The sequence below is a fragment of the Rissa tridactyla genome, chromosome 4 (assembly GCF_028500815.1).
Source record: "Rissa tridactyla isolate bRisTri1 chromosome 4, bRisTri1.patW.cur.20221130, whole genome shotgun sequence".
Lineage (NCBI taxonomy): Eukaryota > Metazoa > Chordata > Aves > Charadriiformes > Laridae > Rissa > Rissa tridactyla.
Window position 1 is genome coordinate 14,540,136 of NC_071469.1, and position 22,280 is coordinate 14,562,415.

Below are 22,280 nucleotides of genomic sequence, written 5' to 3' on the forward strand. Positions count from 1 at the left end.
GATTAGTATAGAGATGTACCAAGTTGTATTTACTATAGAAAAACATTCATTGTATAGTGACCTGCATTTTTTCCATTGTGCTTAGTAGAAGAGAGTGCTACTTTGTGCCTAAATTTTTCACCATCTCATTTTAATTACCTCAACGTGTGGCACATGGAGTGAGCCCTGAAAATTTTACAAAATAGGCTGTGATAGCCTGCTAGCTGTGTTAATATACTACACCTGTCTTCTCTCAGGAAGTATGACTTCTAATTAATGGTGATGTATAGTGAATTAAAAAAAAAAAATGATCTGTTGGCAGCATACAGGTAAACTGGAGTTCTGTTTATTTCAAAACTGGTTTAGTTTCTTTGCTGTAAAATCGGTATCAGTGGAGAAGCTTAAATCTTCTGGTTTAAATGACAATAGAAAGTTTTCTATCATGAATCCGAGCTGTGATTAAATACAATTGTGTATGACATGGTGCCCTGCCATTTAAAATATCAAACCGTTATTTGCATTGGGAGTAGATTTTGCATGAGCTGTGCGTATTGTTTTACCTTGTGTATACTAGGTGAGTATGGGACACAAGACATAGCGGTAACACTTTCCATTGAATATTTTCTGCCTCTGCAACTTTGAGCCTATTTTTTTACTATAGCAGGGCTAAAGCCAAAAGCAAGGTTTTGAACTTTTTTAGTCGTATAGATTGACCCCCAAAATTATAACAGTATAGCTTATGTGAGTGCACGTGTGTGTACATAGATGTACTCAAAAGCTCCCAATGGGTTAAAGGAGGTTGCATCAGTAAAAGTAGTTGCAGTTAAAGGTTTGGTACAGAAATGTTCTGAAGTTGGCAAGAACACAGGTATTTCATTAAGATCTCATTTATGACAAATAAATAAAGTTAGCTTACATACCTCATATTTAAAAGAAAAATAAAATATTAGAAGAGCTGGGGGGAGGGAAACCTCTTTTGTGCCTGCCAATGGAGGTTGCAAGATTGCAAGCAAGCTGACGCAACTTTGTGGACCATTAGTATCAAAGGTTGCTAATACAACTAACAAAACTCATGTGGATATCTGATCTTTGTAGCTGGTTGAGTCAAAAGTCAATGAAGCAGATTAATGTAGTCTCTATGTCTGAGTTTAGGAGGACAGAATGAAGCCAAAAGATTTACCTATGTTTGATATATACAGTAAAAAAAAAAAAAAAAAAAAAAAAAGAAAAGTTGATGTGGAAAGAGAAACCTAAGAATAAAGAAAAACAAGAACACCCAACCTGCCCAGATGGACAACTCATTCTAGTTTGGAAGAAAACCCCCTTCGTCTTTACAATGATCATGCTAAAAACAAAAAACCAAATGTATCACACAGAATGGTTATGGCCAGATAATGTTGGTCATTATCTTAATGCCTGTCACTGACAGGCTAAGAGTCATCTCCTATGCTTAGGGTTTTGGGTTTTTTTGAAAAAAAAAAAAAAAAAAAATTAATGAGGAGATGGTAGCTAGATTAATTACTTAAAAAACCAAAACCCTCAAATTCTTAAATTCTTAGTTCTTGATTTAGATCCACTCGCTTGCTTTACACAATGTGACTTTCTGATATAGCATAACTTACTTCCAGTTTAAGCACATGCTTAATAGTAGACCTCTTCACTTTTCATAGCAAATGGATGTCATAACTATTAACTTTAAACATGGTTTAAAGGTATCTCTATGAAGATATCAGAAGAGAAAAAGAGCCTTTAAGTGCTTCCCTTGCCTGGGTACTGCTGACACATCAGCCTGTGTTTCTTTATGGACACTTTCTGCACCTTCTGCTGGACAAGTGCCAGCCTGGAACATAGTGTTTTCACCGTGAAAGAGCTGTTAGTCTTAGAGGAACGAAACCAAACATAGTTCTCACCTATAAAAATAACTAGAAAAACTTACAGGACTGCAGAATATGAACTACCAGGTAGTATTTGGGTATTGGCACTTTATTTGTGCTCTGTAGCTACAGAAAAGAAGGAAAAAATGGTTTATCTTTATATTTGTTTAATTTGTGCATGCATGTTGTGCAAATGAATTCATTTATCAGAGAATAATTAGAACGTGTCAAGAAGCCGCAAGGACTGAATACTTTTGAAACAAAACAGACATCTGAATTTCATTTCTTGTGTGTCGTCGGTTTTTTTTTTGTCAGTATAGAAGAAAAATTAAATGAGTGCTGTTGACGTACTTGAAGCTGATAGTATCTTCAGATTTTGTTGCTGACGTTCTTTTGTGGGTTTGGTGGGTTTTGTGAAGTTATTCAGAACATGTAGATTTGTAACCATATTCAAGGAAAAACTAACAAAGCCTTCTGCAAGAAGATGCTTTTAAAATTATCAATTTTTAACCTGAGATATTGGGGAGCTTTTTGCCTTTTTAAAAAATAAATGATCTTAATGTAGTGCTTTTTGCACTATATTTACAAAATTGCTACTGTTTGAACAGTTCTGGAAAGAAAAGATTATAAAATATATTGGAAGTTTCAGGATAGATCTTTTATAAGTAAGTTGAGATGTATAGCAGGAAAGCACTTTCACTACCTAACTTAGTGTACGTTAAATGATTTATAAACAATTCAGAAATATTGAAATAGGGCCATATAATTATTCTGTCATCAAGATAATTCTGTTGCATGCAATTTTTTCAAAATCTTCTTTATCACGTTTACTGGGGTAACGTTAACTGAGAAAATGGCCTAAGTTACGTATACATGGATGGAGAAGCATTTTATATTATGTCACATAATCAAGATTTATTCAATTGTTGTTTTTCAGCATTAACATATCACTTATTACTCTTCTTTTTTTCCTTTTTTTTTTCTTTACAGATGATACTTTGGGATTGGGATTTGAAGCAATGGTACAAACCCTATTATCAGGTCAGTGTATTATGAATCTAATTATTCTTTTGTGAAATGTGATTGAATAAGGAGTTTGCTGTAAACTGTCAGATTTCCATTTTCCTGTTGATGTTTTATTTACCTAAGTTGTCCTAGTAAATTCTAGCTCTAGCTCCCACCAACTAAGGTGGGAGTGGCTTTTTGAAAATACTTATTAGCATAAGGTTAGGATGTGATTCCCCAGCAATGTCTGCTGAAAGCTAATGTTGAATTCTGAAATATTTTTTTTTTATTGTGTGAAAAAACCCTGCAAAACTTCGTGTCTGAATATGTCTATGTGCATATATTTTCTTTAAAAGAAAAATACATTGCAATAATTTATTTATTTATTTATTTAATTTGCAATGGATAAAGTGCTTATTTAAAACTTAGAATGCTGTGAAATGTTTTGACATGTTAATAGTTTGCATCATTTCCATCTGTTCTAGAATGCTGGCAGTGGAAATGGAGTTGATCTTTCAGTACTAAATGAGGCTCGGAGCATGCTAACAGACCTCCTGACTGACCCATCCCTTCCACCACAAGTGATTTCTTCCCTTCGAAGCATTAATAGTTTGATTGGTGCTTTCCCAGGCACATGCAGGCCAAAGGCTAGTCCGTTCACTCCATTTCCTGGTTTCTTCCCCTGTCCTGAAATAGAGGATCCTGCTGAAAAAGGAGATCGAAAGTTGCTCAAGGTCAAATCAATAATTTTCATTTATGTTTGTGTTGCAATTTAAAAAGAAAAACTGTCAAGGAAAATTCATCTGGAAAGAATGATACTTACTGTATGGATAGTAGCTTCTTTACTTGAGTTCCTCTGAACTATGTTTAAGGTCAAAAGAGAGCAGCTGTGAAAACACATTGAGTGATATGTAGATAGGCACCAAAATGCAAATTCAAGAGGTTGATAGACAGGTAAAAGCACTGGCCTGCACTCTGAACACATGATTCCTTGAAATAAACACAGGATTAGGAAAACTGAAAGCAAATATAAAATGAAGATGTATTATTCTCATCATATGGCACAACGAGGGCTGTTCTTGATTCTCCCACGTTCTTAGCATGACAATTGCCGTTAGTGTGGCTTTTTCAATGACCTCTTTTCCTGAAGAAATTTACTCTTGTGAACATCAAACTAGCCATCAAACAGAAGCAAATCAACCACGTAAAAGGAAAAATATCTTGTCTTTCTGTGCAGCACATCATGTTATGGGACCAGTGTGTAAATCTACTGTCACTTCTCCATTATCTAGGGTAAATAAGTGAAAGCAAGAATGTAGTTACTCTGTGACATGTTAAGGAATGTTGTGGAAAAACATTCAAATATAGAAATTCATCCATAGTGCACCAGAGTTATTAATTCTAAGGTAGCCTGGTATTGACACCTTGAAGCTGTTTATTGTGGAGGCTGGTGTGGGATGTCCTTGCCCTGTAGTTGCTTCCATATCCAGGCAGTGGACAGCTTGGCCCAAATTGATCAACTTGTTGGCTTAGTATTTTGGAGCCAGATAAACTGCCTTGAGCCAGATTCAGGCTGTGAAATGTCTGTTGGGAACCATCAGGATACTGCAGGATCATTGCAGTATGAAATTCTTTGGAATTTCACATGGATATCTGCAGAAATCAGTTAGGTAGAGATCATAATCATTCAGCATATGTTTTTCTTTGTGGATTTTTTTGAAAACTGCTAAGGCTTGGTATACCCATATAATTTATGTGAATATGAAAATATAACATACGATTTTTAAAATTTTTATATAGCTAGTCGGAATTGTTTGAAATGAAATTGTTCACTGCTCAAGACTGGTTATAAAGATTATGTGAGATTGAAAGGTTATGTTTTTTTCACAGCTATTCTCTTTTCCTCTTTCCTAAAAGTGACTTCCTTTAAGTTTGGGGTTTTTTTCTGCATATTAATTTACCTGGTGGATGAAATAGTGCTTGTCACTATTATTCAATGAATGCTTTACTTTGGTATATGTTTAGAGGTAAGCCAAAAGATCTACCCCTATGTATGTTACTGCAAGAAAGAAAAAGATTTCTCTTTCTGTCAAAAGCCAGGTGAGTCAGCACAAGCTGCAGATTATGACACACCACAGAAAATCATAAGATAGTATTTCTTCAAAATGGGACCTTTCAGACTATATTGAAAGGTTCCCATTCTCTCTTTCCCTGCCTTGGAATAGAAAAGGTCTCCTCCATATTTCAAACAAGTTGTTTCTTTGCTGAGGATTACGTACAAGAAAGAAACTGAAACTGAACTTCACATGTCTGGCTAGCAATAACTGGTTATCTCATACTAACTCTTCACTCTTGAGTTTTTGGGTAGTCAACAACTTGGAAAGTGTAAACTGCCCATTTGGTGCTATTCACTGATCAGTCTCTTTAAATTCCTGAAAAAGAAAAATTAATCTTAGTTAGACAAAAAACATCTTGGGGCCACTCTGCAATAGAAAGACTTTTCACTTCGATCATGACAGAACTGTGCCCAGATTTCCTAGTGTATGACAGTAGACTGCTTGCCAGCTTGGTGGATTTCTCGTGTTATCAACGATCATGATTTTAACAATTCTCACACTTTAGACAAGAAAAAGTTGTCTAGGCAAGCACTTGAGTATCCACATCCCTTGTCTCCTGGCCTTGTTATTGCTGGTAACTGAAAGTTTTTTCATAGAATCACAGAATGGTTTGGGTTGGAAAGGACCTTAAAGATCATCTAGTTCCAACCCTCCTGCTATGGGCAGGGACACCTCCCACTAGACCAGGTTGCTCAAAGCCCCATCCAGCCTGGCCTTGAACACTTCCAGGGGGATGGGGCATCCACAACTTCTCAGGGCAACCTGTGCCAGTGCCTCACCACCCTCCTAGTAAAGAATTTCTTCCTGATACCCAATCCAAATCTACCCTCTTTCAGTTCAAAACTGTTACCCCTTGTCCTATCAGTACACCTATAAAAACATATACGGAGTCCCTCCCCAAACAAGGGGTCTTCCTTTGGCTGGAAGGCTGTTATAAGGTCTCCCCAGAGCCGCCTTTTCTCCGGGCTGAACAACCCCAACTCTCTCAGCCTGTCTTCATAGGAGAGATGCTCCAGCCCTCTCAGCATCCTCCTCTGGACTCAATGCAACAGGTCCATGTCCTTCTTGTGTTGGGGGCCACAGAGCTGGATGTAGTACTCCACGTGGGATCCCATGAGAGCAGAGTAGAGGGGCTTGACTGCTGGCCACGCTTCTTTTGATGCAGCCCAGGGCTGTGCTCAATCCATTCTCCACCCAGCCTGTATTTGCGCTTGGGATTGCTGTGGCCCACGTGCAGGACCTTGCACTTGGCCATGTTGAACTTCATGAGGTTCACATAAGCCTACCTCTCAAGCCTGTCCAGGTCCCTCTGGATGGTATCCCTTCCCTCCAGTGTGTCAGCTGCTCCATACAGCTTGGTGTCATTGGCAACTTGTTGAGGGTGCGCTCAATCCCACTGTCCATGTTGCTGATAAAGATGTTAAACAGCGCCATCACTGGTTGCCACTTGGACATTGAGCTATTGACCACAACTCTGAGTGCAGCCATCCAGCCAATTCTTTGCCCACAGAGTGGTCCATTCGTCAAATCCATGTCTCTCCAATTTAGAGACCAGGATGTCATGTGGGACAGTGTCAAATGCTTTGTACAAGTCCAGGTAGATGATGTCAGTTGCTCTTCCCTTATCCATCAATGCTGTAACCCTGTTGTAGAAGGCCACCAAATTTGTCAGGCACAATTTACTCTTAGTGTAAGGCCGTCACCAATCACCTCCTTACTTTCTGTGTGCCTTAGCGGAGTTTCCAGGAGGATCTGCTCATAATAGCTTTGATTTCTGACAGTCTAAATTTTGTTTCCAGAGCAACTTTTTACCAGTAACTTTGCTAGCATAGAGTGATCTGGAGTTCCTTAGTCCTTTGCTACCCTTGTTTTGTTTATTCTCTGCTTCTTTATGTCGTAGGAGAAAGTTCTGGAGATTTGTCATATCCCTGGTGTTCCCTTATTCTTAGAGTAGCCAGGAAGAAGAAAAAGTAAGTGCAGGTGCTGGGGCCATCTTTCCATATTGTGCTAACATGCTCTTGTTTCAGAGAGTGAACCTTCCTCCTCCAATATTGGGGATTTTCAGCTGTGTTCCCCACGTAGACAGCATGCAGGTTAGATTGATGTGGTCCGCTGACATACAAGTCCCTTCGAGCCTGAATCTACCGTTGTATGATAGCACACAGAATATACTCCTCCAGTTCTCTTTCTGGTAGGACTGGTTAAGGGCTGCTGTGTGTTTCTGTGGGCGATGTGGTGGTCTTATTCTGTGGGCGATGTGGTGGTCTTATTCTGTGGGCGATATGGTGGTCTTATTCTGTGGGCGATATGGTGGTCTTATTCCCATCCAATTCCACCTTTCTGGCTGTGACTACAGCTTTGCAGCAAAACAAACAGAGTCAAGGTACATCCCATATCAAGGGCTCAATGCAGTCTGACTTTTCAGGGTAAAAGACTGTACTCTTTTGTGTCAACAATTTCATTTTTTTAAAATATGTAATAGCTTTGTGAGTTAAGTATGATCTTTGACCACCTGACGAAGCTTAAAATTTTAAAGTCGTTATATCTGCCACTTTTGAAGTGGTAGTATCCAAGGGTCACCTGTCCTTACACATGACCCTGCAGACCTTACTCAATACTGCAAATATTGCTTTGGATTTTTTGTTTTAAACATTTTTTCTTGGCATCTTTTTTACTTTGCAAGGTCTGATTACACACATCTATATTATGCAGAAGAATCTCACCCCTCCTCCCCCCACTGAATGGCCAAATCTAGGGATGAGGTAGTAAGTGGATTGTGGACTGAATGCAGTGAGAGACACACATATATTTTTTTATTAATTTGTTTAAAATACAATATATAGGTTAACTGTGCAATGGATGCAGATATGCCAGAGCTGGCTTTGCAGTTTCAGTTCAGTGATCCTCTCCTTTCTATTAGTTAGGTTCTCCTAGTTGCTATTTAGACATGGATGTACTTTTCTGGGGGTATTTCAGTAAGGCAGAGCTAATAAGTTCTGAGTTATTTCCATACAGGACTGTTTGAGTGCCTTTGCCCTGCTTTGCAGAGGCCTTTGTGTTCAACTACAGTGTCGATTCCCGGCATTTGGGCTAACGGCTTCCAGGCTGGAAGGGGTGAGGTGCCTGGGAAGCCTCCCGGGTGCTGTGGGGCAGGTGTGGTTGCAGAGAGGGAGCCTTGACGGACCAGACAGACTCCGACTCCGTGCATCACCCCTTTCCACGAGTTCCACAATACTCACACTGTCAATATTTAGCATCGGAGTTACCGAAATCTCAGGCTATCCTGAGAGCAGAGAGCTGACTGTGTAGTCGTATGATAGGGAGGAGTAGAAAAAGAATCTGTAATCTTACAGCAACTGACTATCTCTAGAAGATCTCAGTTTTTAAAAGCTCTGAAGAGTAATTGTTGGACCACATGGATTTCAGAGTGCAATTATCTTTACATATTTTAATTTTGGGGAAAAAAAACAGAGGTATGAAAAATAATTATTCCTAGTAAGAAAAAGAATTTGATTGCATGTTTTTTATTTTCTTGAGCAATAAGAGTGAATGTAAGATACCATACTTACTGTTTCACTATAAAAAATTAACAATAAATAGTCTTCACAAACAATAAATAAAATTTTAATATCTGTTTTTAATTATATAGATTTTAACCATGGTTAAATTACTCAATAGGGATTAAATAGCAGGAATAGCCTGCCAACATCACAGCTGAGACGAACTTCAGGAGTTTCTGGCATTCCACCTATAGAATCAACATCATCTAGATGGGAGCGGAGTAACAGCAAGAGATCTCATCAGGAATATAGCACATCCAGGTAAGCACTTAACCACATTTTAAGGGCAATAATAAATGTAGCCTTTCTAAAATGTTCGTGTCTGTAAAGTTAGAACTTGGCAGTGGAAGTATTTAATGTAAAATCTTGTGAATTAAGTCAGCATAAACTGAAAAATGTTTCAAGTTAATTATATGCTTTGTAACTCTGATTTCAAATAGAAATCAGGTCATTCTGAGGTTGAATGGCATGCTCTGTTATAATAAGTAGGCCCGCATATCAGTTTTAGTAGGAAATGAAAAAAAAAAAAGTCCAACATACATGATGATTGCAAAACAAAGTTGTTTAACCTCTAAACCTTTACTGACTTCCTCCTTCTCCTTTTTACTTAAAATATGTATCACTTTCTAACTTCCACGTACACAAAAGTTTGTTTTCTAATTAAAAAGATGGTATAACTTTCTTCCATTTGGTAGACACTGTTGTAGGTATTGCAACATTTATTATTCCTATGGTCATGAAGCAAGCAGTAAGGTGGATTAAGAAAGTCATCTCTTCTCTACTTGTTAGTCAATATGGTGCAAGTAAATCTCTTACTTCCAGAATTAAGATTACGTTTTGAATTAGGATTAAAATAAATGTACATTTTTTTTCCTTTTTATTTAATGTGTATATGAGTGAAACTTTACACATTTAGTTTTATTTAAATGTGTAAATATGTATGGCTTTGCTCAGTATCATGTAAGAAAAGTACACAGATGGTTGAAATTTTGTTACAGCTTAAATCCATAAAAATGTGTGTGGTTTTACTATTTTTTTAGTACTCGGTATCTCTTAAGACTTTAATAGTTTTACATAGATCATAAAAAAAGTATAATGGATGCATTTTTGTAAAGAAAATATGAGTTATGCTGATAACTGATAATTACTAGTAGTGGATGAAAGTTCATATATACATGTCCAAGAATTTATTTATCAATATTATATTTAAAGTGAACCATTTAAATAATTTGGCCCTTGTCAGTGTCTTTTTCCCCTTGAACAAAATAAGCTCTTCAGGTTTTTACCTAGTAAAACTTAATTGTTGTTTGTGTATAAAATATAATTGAAGATGCTAGTAGTAGCAGTAGTAGTAGCTTAAAGACTGTATTTTCATGCTGACTTGGTTATCAGTGTTTGAGAGAATCTCCCCGGTTACATCCACTGTAAATAACCAGAGAAATTGTTTTAAACTTACAACTGATGGGACTTCAGTTTGAGGCTCAGCACTTCTGGTGTAGATGCAGTGTACGTTTACAGAGGATTTCCTTGCAGCTCCTACCAACCAAAGAACCTACTCAAGCTACCTACCTCAAGCTACCTACCGATTAAAAGTAGCAATATAGAAAAAACCCTTGCTCGTACTCCATCACTTTTAAATTATCTCTTGACCCTGATGACTAGCACTTCTAGTTAGTCATGTTCCCCTACCCCGCTCCCGTCCACCCACATACAGCCTTAGAATATGTGTGCACTCTTTCGTGGTTTGTGTCCTGCCTTTCAGAGTTCTTACCAACACTTGCACTGTCCTGGTCTCCTTGGATCTTCCAGTCGTCGTTCTTATCGGTTTACCTTCACCTTCTAATATCATCTCAAAATCCCTCATGACTGCTTACCTTACAGATAAGGTTAGATGAAATAGCTGAACTGGCACAGATGGTCCTGCTGCCAAAAGAGGCGGTCCTGCATTCCTAAAGCACTTTGTGCTATTGCCTGTGGCTCTTGAGTCAGCCCCTTAAATTGTTAGAAAAATAACAATAAAAAGATGGGTTTTCCTACCTTGGGGAGATGATTCAGCCCCATAAAGGACCCAGTGAATGTTAGAAGAGAAGCAAGGCGGGGTAGTCTAAGGCTAATAGTAAAAAGGGAGAGTAAAATGGCAAACTGTTCACCAGGAGGAAAGCTTATAAAAAAATCTAAATTTTTTTTTTACATACAATGACTGCTTTCAACTGAATTCTAGCTGATTTGAGAAAGTTAAGATATTGCATAGTGGTAAAATAAATTAATATTGCTACAAAATTTGATCTCATGTTCCAAATTTTTTTTTCATTTCCGTCCACATAGTGGCTCAAAAGCAACTCTTGAGAGCTGTTATTTTATTTGCATGGAAATTCTTGATTTGGTTGCTCATTCAAACACTAGTTCAAGACGAAGTGACCTTGCTTAATATATAGTCTTCCTACACTAAATACTGTTGGAGCATTTTTACATGCTTTAAAAAAAATACACATAAGCTATGGTAGCTAAAGCGTCCAAATAGTGAAAAGTTCAATCTGTAGCAGTTATCAACCCAAACATTTTTTGAAGTTGACTAAAATGTCAGCATCAGACTTCATAAGAATAAATCTGTGTTTATGTTTTAACTCATTTTTTATATTTATATAATTAAACAAATGATGGGAGATAGATAAAGTATTATTTCTGCATGTGACTTTGTTTGAAATCTGATTAAACAAGATTAAATCTGTTTTGGTTAATACTGTTTTCCCATAGTGAAATGAAATGATTAGTTTTATATAGACTATTTTCACTTTAAAGTACATCTATACAGGTATATTTAATTGCATATCACATTTTTTTTGCTAAATGAAATATATATTGGAATTTTGGAGTGCAATTTCATGCCTAGAACAGCAGATGGCATAATTCAACAATCGAGTTTAACAATTTAGCTACTGAAGTACAGTATGACTTTATGTCAAAAACAGCTTTAGTTTTAAAATTATAATAAATAAAATGATTAATTAAATATGCTAAATTGATTTGAAAAGCAAGCCATGCCTGTATAAGATTTTCATGGTATTTCCAAAGTAACCAATCTTTTAAACGTTCTCAGATCTGTTAGGAAATAGCCTGCTTTGTTAAAACGTTCGAGAAAAGTAAATACCATGTTAGAAAGTAAAACCTATGGCACGTGGTCTGAATATACTCATTGTGTCATTTTAGGACTGCATAAAGTTTTCTGTTGCTTTCACCCAGTACCCAGCAGTTTTTATTTCATATAACTGAAATATATTTTCTAGCTGATCTTGAATTCAACTTCTTTCTAGTACTCTCTTTTTCTTGAACGGTAGTGGACCGGTAACTGAGCAGTCTGGCCATTTTATAAGCATTTTATTAAATAAAAATGGAAGACAAGGTAGGAAAGAAAAAAATTCTTACTGTTTTATTTTCAGCCAAGGATCTCATTCAAATGGGTCTTTTGGTGCAAGCTTGCTGACAATACCAAAACAAAGATCATCTTCTATGACATTGACTCATCATATAGGTTCCAGACGAGCAGGTAAGATCGTGCAATTTGTATAGCTTAGTGGTAGGGTGTCAAGGTAGTAGTTAGTACATCACATATTAGACTTGGGTTTTTTTCATGCAAATGTAGTAATAAAGTAACATCAGTGTGTTGCATATATTTAAAAATATTTTATTTTTAATCTGCTTCTAAGAAAACTCAAAATTACAGTTGACGTCAACTTTGTAGAAATCTCAACTCTTCACCTAATGCTATGTAGCTGCAAAATGTTGTGATGCTCAGTATGGTTCATACCTATTGAGTCCTAAATACCTTAGAGCCATCTGAGATAAATATTTAAACAAATTTTGGAAGGAGTTGGAGTAGATTTTATTCTAACACTGTGAGTATAATAAACTAGCAGTGCTGAAGTAGTGTGTATATCAGTATTTCAGAGATTATAAATCGTCTATTTGCCCATATTAAGTGAAAACTTGAAAACTACTTTGTTTGACATTTATGCCTGTCCATTTTAGCATGATTTAAAGTAACAACCTGTGCAATAATTTTGTTTTATAAAAGTTTTAATATGCAGGTTGGATTGAGTGGGATGAATGCACTTTTTAGTTTTGTTTGTTTTGGCAGGTTTTTTTAAACCCCAAACCTCCCCAGTTTTCTCTGTATTACTTACCGATGGTTTGGTTCTTTCCCTTGCACTCTTCCAAACACCAAGAGACGACCAAACTCAGGACAGATCCTCCTGTAAACACATTGTTGCACATTCTCAATGGTTCTGTCTTCATAAAAAGCTGGGCTGCCTTCTGCACTTCTCTACTTTGAATCTTGCGGAAAATACAGGGTGTAATGATATGCATGAAAACCTGCTGGATGAGTACATGTAAAAAGGATGAAATTAAGTAACCAACAATAGAGTATCAAACTGTTTTAGTTCCAGATGTGAGTTTACAAGTTGCTTCTCAACTTTCCGGATCTTTCTTTGCAGCATTGAAGTTACATTTGCTTTCTAAAACTTCTGTCTCTGCACCTAGCAATGTAGACTTTGAAAAATCTTATCTTTACTGTAACAAAATGTAATTACGTATTACTCTTAGGGTGTGCGAGGCAAGTCAGTGTAGCTTATGACACTGTTGGAAGTGTATAATCTATGCATTCCTTATTTAAGGGCATTACTGTATATTCTTTTATTAATTTGTTATCAGGAACTGTATAGTCATAAGACTTATGATGGAGCTTTTGCTTCATAGCTTGCAGCAGAATAAGTGATTCAGTGTTGGAAAGTCCACAGAATACCTAGTTATTTTGCTCATGGGCACTTTCTTCTTTTTGGCCAAAATATGTTTACTATGGCTGTAACTTACCTTGGGCACTTGTAGATAAGCTGTCTTTTGACAAGCGAAAGAAATGATGTTTTGGCTTGATGCAAAATTTTTTTATAAATTCATGTTAGGCGCAGGGTAGCCAAAGTCCAGACTTACCAGCTTGCTTTCCCAGATTTCACAGACAGGATCCTGAAGTAAACCCTAGCTTACTGTTTGAACGGGAACAGGGAATTTCATGGACCTAAGAAAGATGGAGGTGTTTGTTGTTTGTTTGTTTGTTTTTTATCTCTAATTACCCATAAGCAAACTTTAGACATTTTTTTTCCCGATGACTTATTAGGCAGATTTAGATTATCACGCCAATAAAAAAAAAGTACATCACTATCAAAAAAGGACAGTATCTGCCCACTTTAATCCCTCGCTTCAAAAATATTACAGCATTTTGTTTTTATACTTTGTTTTAAAAAATGTCTGAAGCATATTTTTTCTTTACTGCAAAACAATGAGGTGAAAGATTTTTGTCTAGGTCGGTTATCAATACTGAATTGGTTTTGATTATTTTTTTTTCTGGAAAATTTAAAAAAGCAATCCTGAGTCAGAAAGGAATATGGAAAGTTTCAGGTACTGATTAAATTTTGCCAAAGCTAAAACCAAACCAAACCTTTGAAAGCCAGATGTTATAACACGTTACATAGCTTGTCCCTTCAGATGTGTAGCCTAAACTGCTGCATAGTTGTCGATCTCAAAACTTGGAATAGATCTAGCTACTTTATATGTCTTTAACAGTGTGAACTACACACTGTGTTTTGAAAACTTGCGCTCTCTTTACAATTGATAAAGATTCTTCTTGTTTAATTTCAGTCTTCCTAAACAGTAATGTTTTTATTGTAATCTGAACCCCGTGTCATGTTTGTTTTGGAAGGTGCTTCTCCTGGCCTGAGTCCTGCGGGTTCACCTAGTCATGGATCTGTCTCCAGCGGGGCTTTCAGCAGCTGGTCACCTGTAGAATTTCCTGATACTGCTGATTTTCTTACAAAACCAAGCATTAATATATATAAGCCTCCAGGATACACTCTTAGCTCTCCAGATTTTCAGCAGCAAGTTAAAGCACCTCTAGGTTATGTGTGTAGCAGGTACCGTAAAATCTGTTAAATTTTTAGTAACTTCATATGCGTCAAAAAGAATACAATTAAAATGAAAAAATATAACCAAACCTATACATCTACTGGTATTGAAAAAAAGGCATATGATCGCATAATAATCTGTAACTATTTATCCAGGGGAGGCTACAGAATGCTGTATGTATGCCATTGATTTGAAATGGCTCGTCCTTGAAACCAGCAGTTATTGCAGAGTAACAATATTTTACAGATTTTTAGAAAAGGAGGTCTTCCTACCTGGGAATTGAATTCTGTATTTCTGAATTCTTTCTAAATAATTAGCTCTACTTATTAATTCATGGAGGTGAGTCCAGGGGAGGCAATGTTTGATTATTTTGTAAGTACAGGCTAAATCTGTATGTGCCAAATTTAGGAGAAAAATGCTAAGGTCATTTGGTGGAGGAACCTTCAAAAGCATGCATTTTTAAGAAAAGTAATTTGCAGATATTTTTCAGTACAACACAGCAGTAGGAAAAGAAGAAAATTACTAAATGTTGTAAATATTTTTCATGTATTCTATAAGCTGTGGACGTCAGATACTGAAGCCTGTTCCAACACCAGAACCAGAATTTGCAGAATGTAAAGACAGAAAATCAGGTGGGATTTCAAAATAGACAAATATTTGATACCAACTTTCTTTTTTTTTTTAAAAGACAATTAAATTAAAATTTTTATATTTCTACATGAAATTTTTCCTATACTTTAAGTAACTCATATGCATATATTTTATTTTAGTTTGTGACTCAGGATAATCAAGATAATCTAAAATATTGCCTGCTTCAGAGTAAGGCTTTTATAATAGACTTCTACTCATAGCTTTATAGTTCTCTACTCCATATATCAAACAAGTTCTCTGCCATCTCAGCTAAACTAATCACTGAACCAATTTTTACAAGTGAAAAGTTATGCTTCTATCTTTTCTCAATCTTCAAATAGGCTTTGTCTAATAAATTTTGTCCTTTACAACTTTGTTGTTGTTAAATTCTTAAATAAAAATGGTTTAGAAACAAGTTATTACTTATATTTCTGTGAAGAATCTGTATGATCAGTTCAAGAATTATTAGACAGTAGTAATTTACAAATTATTGATATATTTATCTATGTATTTTCTTTAAGGTGAAATTGGAAGTGCTAGTATTTCAAAAGACCACCATACAGAGAAGAAAAAAGATGAAAGGAAGGAAATGATCGATCAAACACAAAATAATCTGCTTGTAAGCATGTAATTGCAAAAAAACCCTTGCAATAACTTTTGTCAGTACAGTATTTTTTTCATCATTTCTAACAGGCTATAAAGAGGTCTTTGCATTGCTAAGAACTGTAATTTCTGAAGGGAAATGGTGCATCACCGGAATTCAAATTTTCATTTGACAATTTGTATATTTCCAGCTTGTGTAAATTTCACTAGCAAATGACAAGAAAGATGGTGATTGCATTAATTTTTTGTTGATCAAAATTAATTTCTGTAGATGTAATGTTGATAGTATGCTCAAACACTGATTGACTAGTATTTTCTCTTGGAAGTTTATGAAAGATATGGCAGTTTCAGTGAGACTTACAAATGAACGTTCGTACAGTGCAGTATATTGGAAGTGCAGGGAGACAAACGGTTTAAGCTTTACTAACATTTTGGGTTTATACATCAATTTTTTTAAAGCTTGTTCAGTTAGTGAACTGTTAAAGGTCAGTAAATGTTTTTGTTAGCCTATGCATATTTTTGCTTTGTTTTATTAACTCATCTTGTTTAAAAAGAAATAAGAATGAAAATTTAACATTATCTCAGAAAGCCCTGGAATCTGCTGTCCCAAAATGTGACATGTTAAGCCCTTAACTGTGCTATTTGTACTATTGATTTATGATCTACTCATAGCCGTACTCACAGCACCATTCAATAAGTTCAGTAATAATTTATCATTTTCTTGGCTTTTTTTGCCAATACAACTGACAAATAGTTTTCATTGTTATTTTAGAGATGATAGAGTATTTTACTCTCGCACAGGTGGAGCAGAGTCCTACATTAGAAACAATGTTATTAGACCATCATTCCCTAATTGAGAAGATGAGCAATTGGAATTTTCAAATTTTTGACCTCGTACAAGAAATGGGAGACCAATCTGGAAGGATCCTTAGCCAGGTTTGTTGTCTTTGATTATATGAGGGAGGGTGTGTAAAGCTGTTTTGCTTATATATTTTATTTAAACCATGAAGAAGTTTTGCAGTCAACACACATATATATATATGAATGCTAACTTGAAAAGTAGAAATATAATTTCTCATGTACTCCATTTCATTGTAAATCATAAGAAGTGATTTATCTATAGACATCTTGCTCCAAATTTTCTGAATTTTATTCTCAATGTAAAAATAGGTTCGCTTCACACTGATTAGGTTTTGCAGTAATATGCCATTTCCTATGAAAAATTGTCTCCTGCTTTCAGAATTACTACCTTGTTTGTCAACCATATCTTTTTTCTTTATTTCAGTAAAATATTTCTGCCAGAGCTACACCTGTTGGGGAAGAGAAGTGATCTTTTAGGCAGTCTTTTGCCTCTTGATCCTACAAACAATGGGATTTTTTTTCCATGCTGCTTTCTGCATGTAGTATCCCTTTTATCTCTTTCTGACTTATTACTAAGCTCTTTCATGCAGTCTCATGTTGTGCGGAAGCCAATCTACTGGCAGGTGCAAAAGAATGATCCTGTTTGCTCTTTCCCAGCCTCTCCCATTCATCAATGTCATCTGGAAGCTTCTGTCTTTTTCTTTATACTGGATTTAGCAATTGTGGAGCTATAGTATGAGATGGATTTGCTTCTGATCTGACCACAAAATATTTGTATTGCCAATATCTTAGTTTCCTACCCTGGAGCAGAACGCATGTTACTCTTGTTCAAGAGTAGTGTTAGGAACAATCAGCTGGAGGGAAGGAGACATACCAGAAGCACTCAGGTGGAGTTGGAAGCATAGGCCTGCACCTCTACTGAAGGCAGGAAAAAACAATGGGGATAATTTAATTTTTGTTGTTAGGCACTGTCTTTTCTTTCACAATACACAATATTCTGGGTATTGTTTTAAATCTTCAGTTAGTCTTGTTTGATCAAATGTTTTCAGGTCTTTTGTCACCTCAGTTAGTGACAACTGTTAATGTACAGACTAGGATGCCACAATCGACTTCTGAGTGGTGTTCTTTCTGTAGTATGCTAGTATTCTGTGATCCACATTGGCTTGTGTTTCGTTTGTGTGCAATCTAGGGGTTAGTTCAAACCTGTAAGTACTTAAGTGTGCAGGTTTCTACTTAACTCTACCAGAATTTCTGTATCGGTTCTTGCTGATATTGTATCTGCATGTACCACTTGTCCTTCTCCTCCCGCTCCAGTCCTTTTGTCCATTGTGCTGTAAGCTGATGCATAAAATATAAGTCAGATATTTTACTTATCTTGCCTAAGTAAGATATATGCTTACAGCGCATATCTTACTTAAGAGCCAATTAAAAACTGTATTTTACCATCACCAGCTGTAAGGTTCTCAAATTGGGTATGTGTAAGGGGAATGGTTGGGACAGGTGGAAGGAGGGACGTCCCCTCATTTTGCTCTCATGTTCCCACGCTTCAGAACTTACTCTTTCTCTCAAGTGTCTGGGAAGAAGTGACAAAAATGAGTAGCGGTGACTTGTTTTGAGAAGCTTTCGTAATATTTGCAGTCTTGAGGGGGATTAGGTCTTTGTAGACACTAAGTTCTACTTGTAAACTATAATGTATTTGCACAGTATACACATGCATGGATGTTCTGACTGCATTTTTGAATGCAGAACGCAAGATAAGTCATAATGAATAAAAGAAATATTATTTCTTTGCCAAAGTCTCAGAAAAGGATACAATGTTAGGTTTTGGGTTTCGTTATATTCATGTCTCTGCTACTATAGTTAAGTAATTTGAATTTTTGAATCATAGAGTGGTTTGGGTTGGAAGGTACCTTAAAGATCATCTAGTTCCAACCCCCTATGCCATGGGCAGGGACACCTCCCACTAGACCAGGTTGCTCAAGTAATAATAAGAATACCGATTTCTTCCTTTTAGGTCACTAATGGAATAAAGCATGAGTTCTTTAACATTATGAAAAATTCAGAGAATATTATTAAAAATAATCAGTTGTGAACAGAATTTATCAGTAAAGAAATAAAATCTTTTATTATTGTGTATTTGACAGGATGATAAAAATCCACATTTTTGTGTTAAAGTCATTAAACGTGTCTATGACAATAGTTTTCAGATACTCTTTAATGGAATTAGTAATTTCCATCTCTATGAGCAAGTAAAAATATAAAAATAGGGATATTTTTAAAGTTGAAAAAGCAGAATATGCTTAGGTATATTTTTCAGACTAAAATTTATTTTAATATGCATTTAGGTAATTTATACCTTGTTTCAAGACACTGGTTTGTTTGAAATTTTCAAAATCCCAACTCAAGAATTCATGAATTACTTCCGTGCACTAGAAAATGGCTACCGAGATATTCCCTGTAAGTACTATCCAATTAGATATGTTTTCTTTTATATTAGTGTACCTCCTTTAGTGTTTATAGTAGTTTAATGTCTAATACAGAGGTATACAATGTCTGAACTTAGTATATTTTTAAATCAGTCCTAAATTCTGATAAGCGTATTAATTAATGAATTGCAGCAAAGAATTAGTGGACTCCAAAACTGAATTTGTTAACATGTAGGTTGAATATAATCTTGAAGAATTTTAATGATATTTGACTCAAACATTTGGAAGTCAATGGGAGAATATTTGTTGATTTAATAGAAATTTGGTTTAGGCCCATAGCAGAATAATAAGAAAATATAGAATTTTGACAGTAATTATTCATCTTGCTGTTTAGGGCAGCCAAATTTATTGGAAAACAAAACAAAAAACCAGCTCCCCACCCCTCCCCACACCCACCCACTCTCTGTGTCATGAATGTGTGCACCAACCCAGGTGCTTGTAGGTATCGCATTGGAAGCAATGCTAGTTGCTCACCGTCACTGATTTAGAAGGCTACTTAATCCCTTCCTGACTCTCGGGCAGGATGAAGTATGCTTAGAGGATGTTTGATATTTGTCTAACTTGTTTCTTGAAAACGTTTGGTGATATAGCCTCTACTAACAATTTTAAATAAATTTTTCCTTTATATTTAATCAAAATCTCCCTTAGAGTAAAATTGCCATATTACATTTCTTTTTTTTCTTTTTGTACCTTTTGATTGTATTTCAGATAATATTTTTGATTATATTTTGATAATTTTCAGATCACAATCGTATACATGCCACAGATGTTCTTCATGCAGTATGGTATCTGACAACACGGCCCATTCCTGGATTTCAGCAAATGCATAATGAGCATATAATGGAAAGTGATATGGGTGTGTATTCACATGGGTTATTTTTTTCTTTTGCTGTAAGAATGTTTTTTATGAAACTACAATAGTTAAAGCAAATTACTCTAGAAGAAATAATCTAATTATTATTATTCAATTTTTTTTTATCATTTAATATAAGGCAGTAGAAATATCACAATGTTAGTACACATGTTTCAGAAATATCATGCAGTAGATTTTTAGAAAAATGACTAGATGAGTAGTGGTTAGTCTGTTAGCCAAGAATACAGGTTCACTTAATAAATATTCTGTACTCAATGAAACCTCTGGATACTGCTATAGTCAGCGTATTTTTAGCATTTGAAATCCATTAGAGTGATATTTCTTAACTTTATTGGGAAATTAAATAGATCAAAGAAAAAAATACCAAAGTCAAAGTATTTAACTTAATTGAAGTCTTCAATGGTTTTAGTGTAAAAATGAGTATTGCGGAATTCTGTATTAGATATCACATGCAGACATTCAGGCATTGAACTGACTACCCTACCAATAACTGCATAAGAGCATCCCTGAAAGAGAAATAAAGATTTCAAATTCAAATTTTGTATGACATTAGATTTAATGAAGCTTGCTTTTGTGGAATTAACTTTTAAATTTACGTTTATAGTTTTTTACTAAAATACCTACTGTAAGCAAAGTATAATTATTCTAAATATACACTTTTATACTTAAATGAATGTATTTAACAAAAATAAAATCAAGCACTCTCTAGGAACTGTTTTATATGTGAAGTAAAAAAAAAAACCAAGATGCAAGTCACGTGGCTTTTAAAGGGCTGTAATTTTAAGAAGTAATTTGGGAACTGTATTGAACATCATACAATATATGTTATTTCTTCCTTAATAATTAGACCCTCTGCTGTCATCTTTCTCTTTTTTTCCAAGTTTGCCCATCTCCACGGATTGCATCCTATTGCATTTTCTTTCTCTAAGTGTTAAAAGGGTTGAGACTGGAGACTTGACTGGAGGAAAGAGAAATGATAAAAATCCTTTTGTTTCCCTTAACAAAAAAGTAAAATTAAAATAAGAAATTATGGTCTTTCTGCTTTGGAACTCTTCCAGTATAAATGTTATGAGGATTTTTAATGCTTGGTGATTCTATTAAGGCAAAAGAGACCTTTTTTATTATGCAGTGATGAAATAAGTACTATTGCCTTTTTTTTTTTTCTCTTTTTAATAGGTAGTGACTTGGTCCAGGGGAAAGAGGAGAATAAAACTGTGAATCTCCTTATCATGCAAATATTTCTAACTTAGTGGGTTTAATTCCTTTTGCAGTAGTTTCCACTTTCCCCCGAGCTTTTCCTATAGGTCTGCAAGTTCAAGAAATGGGCAAATTATAGAAATATTAAGGGAGTTGCTGACTGATCCGTTCTTGGCCTTGTTGAGGTTGCAGAGAAATTGTAGAATGCTCTTTTAGTGCTGTCATTTTAAGAAGGGAATGAAATTCCAGGTGTGCCTAACAGCAGGAAGTCTTTCACAGCACGACAATAAGGGGAAGGCAAAGAAGTGACAAAGACCTTAACAGTACGGTGTAACCACTGGCATCCATGTGGATTTTCCAAGATCTGTAGTTTGGACTCTGAGATGTACATTTTTGCTAGTTTTTCTTCCTTTTCTTCATTCCCTTCCATGGAACACATACCTACAAGTGCATTTTAATAATTAGAAGCTTAGATGGTTACGGTCGCTTTCTAATCTAAATGACAACTTTACTGCAATTAAGACATATACTAGGTGGCCAGTGTCCCTTGTTCCACTAGATTGCCTTCTGTGCTTGCTGGAACGTTCCTCTGAACCAGCCTTCTACAGCACGAGTGAACTGTAGCTGCAAAGAGAGTGACTTTCTCTCTTTTATGTCTTCTAAGTCCCCATACAGTTTCAAGGACCAAGACAAATCTTTTCTTCTTTCCTCTCTGATTTTGATGGGCAGTAAGCGTGGATATGAGCCCCACACATATTGCCAAAAGTGTAAAATTTACATTTCTTTTTCTAAAATTTTGTGGCAAGAGTGATCTCTGAGTGTGGTGAATTAAAAATATTTGTTTTTCCTGATCATGGCTGTTCAAAGCTCTTCTGAAATCTCCGTTGTTTGTGTGAATGATAGTTATCCCTCAGCATTGCAAAGGGAAATCTTGTCTGAAAACCGGGATCCTGAGATATATCTGTATGTAGTCATAGGTGAAGAATTGGGTTTAGAACAGGAATGTTCCACTTTCCAGTTTTGGGGAACTTCTTGCAGACTCTGCAATGTCCTATAGGATTTTGCCCTCCTTGAGTAATGTGAAGAAACAGCTGAAGCTTTTTATGTATTTGTAAGACTGCATCTACCCTTTTGGTCAA

The 22,280-nt window shown here is 35.7% G+C and overlaps 1 protein-coding gene across 1 annotated transcript in view; it reads left to right on the forward strand.

Moving 5' to 3' along the window:
- The window catches only part of PDE3B (phosphodiesterase 3B), a 96,256-nt gene that overhangs the window by 68,284 nt on the left and 5,692 nt on the right, over positions 1-22,280 (forward strand). The window contains exons 2-11 of the mRNA XM_054201003.1: positions 2,844-2,894; positions 3,344-3,592; positions 8,654-8,796; positions 11,973-12,079; positions 14,288-14,498; positions 15,049-15,122; positions 15,642-15,739; positions 16,525-16,659; positions 18,930-19,041; positions 19,813-19,926. Of these exons, the coding sequence (XP_054056978.1) occupies positions 2,844-2,894; positions 3,344-3,592; positions 8,654-8,796; positions 11,973-12,079; positions 14,288-14,498; positions 15,049-15,122; positions 15,642-15,739; positions 16,525-16,659; positions 18,930-19,041; positions 19,813-19,926 (1,294 nt within the window). The remainder of the gene's footprint in view (positions 1-2,843; positions 2,895-3,343; positions 3,593-8,653; positions 8,797-11,972; positions 12,080-14,287; positions 14,499-15,048; positions 15,123-15,641; positions 15,740-16,524; positions 16,660-18,929; positions 19,042-19,812; positions 19,927-22,280) is intronic.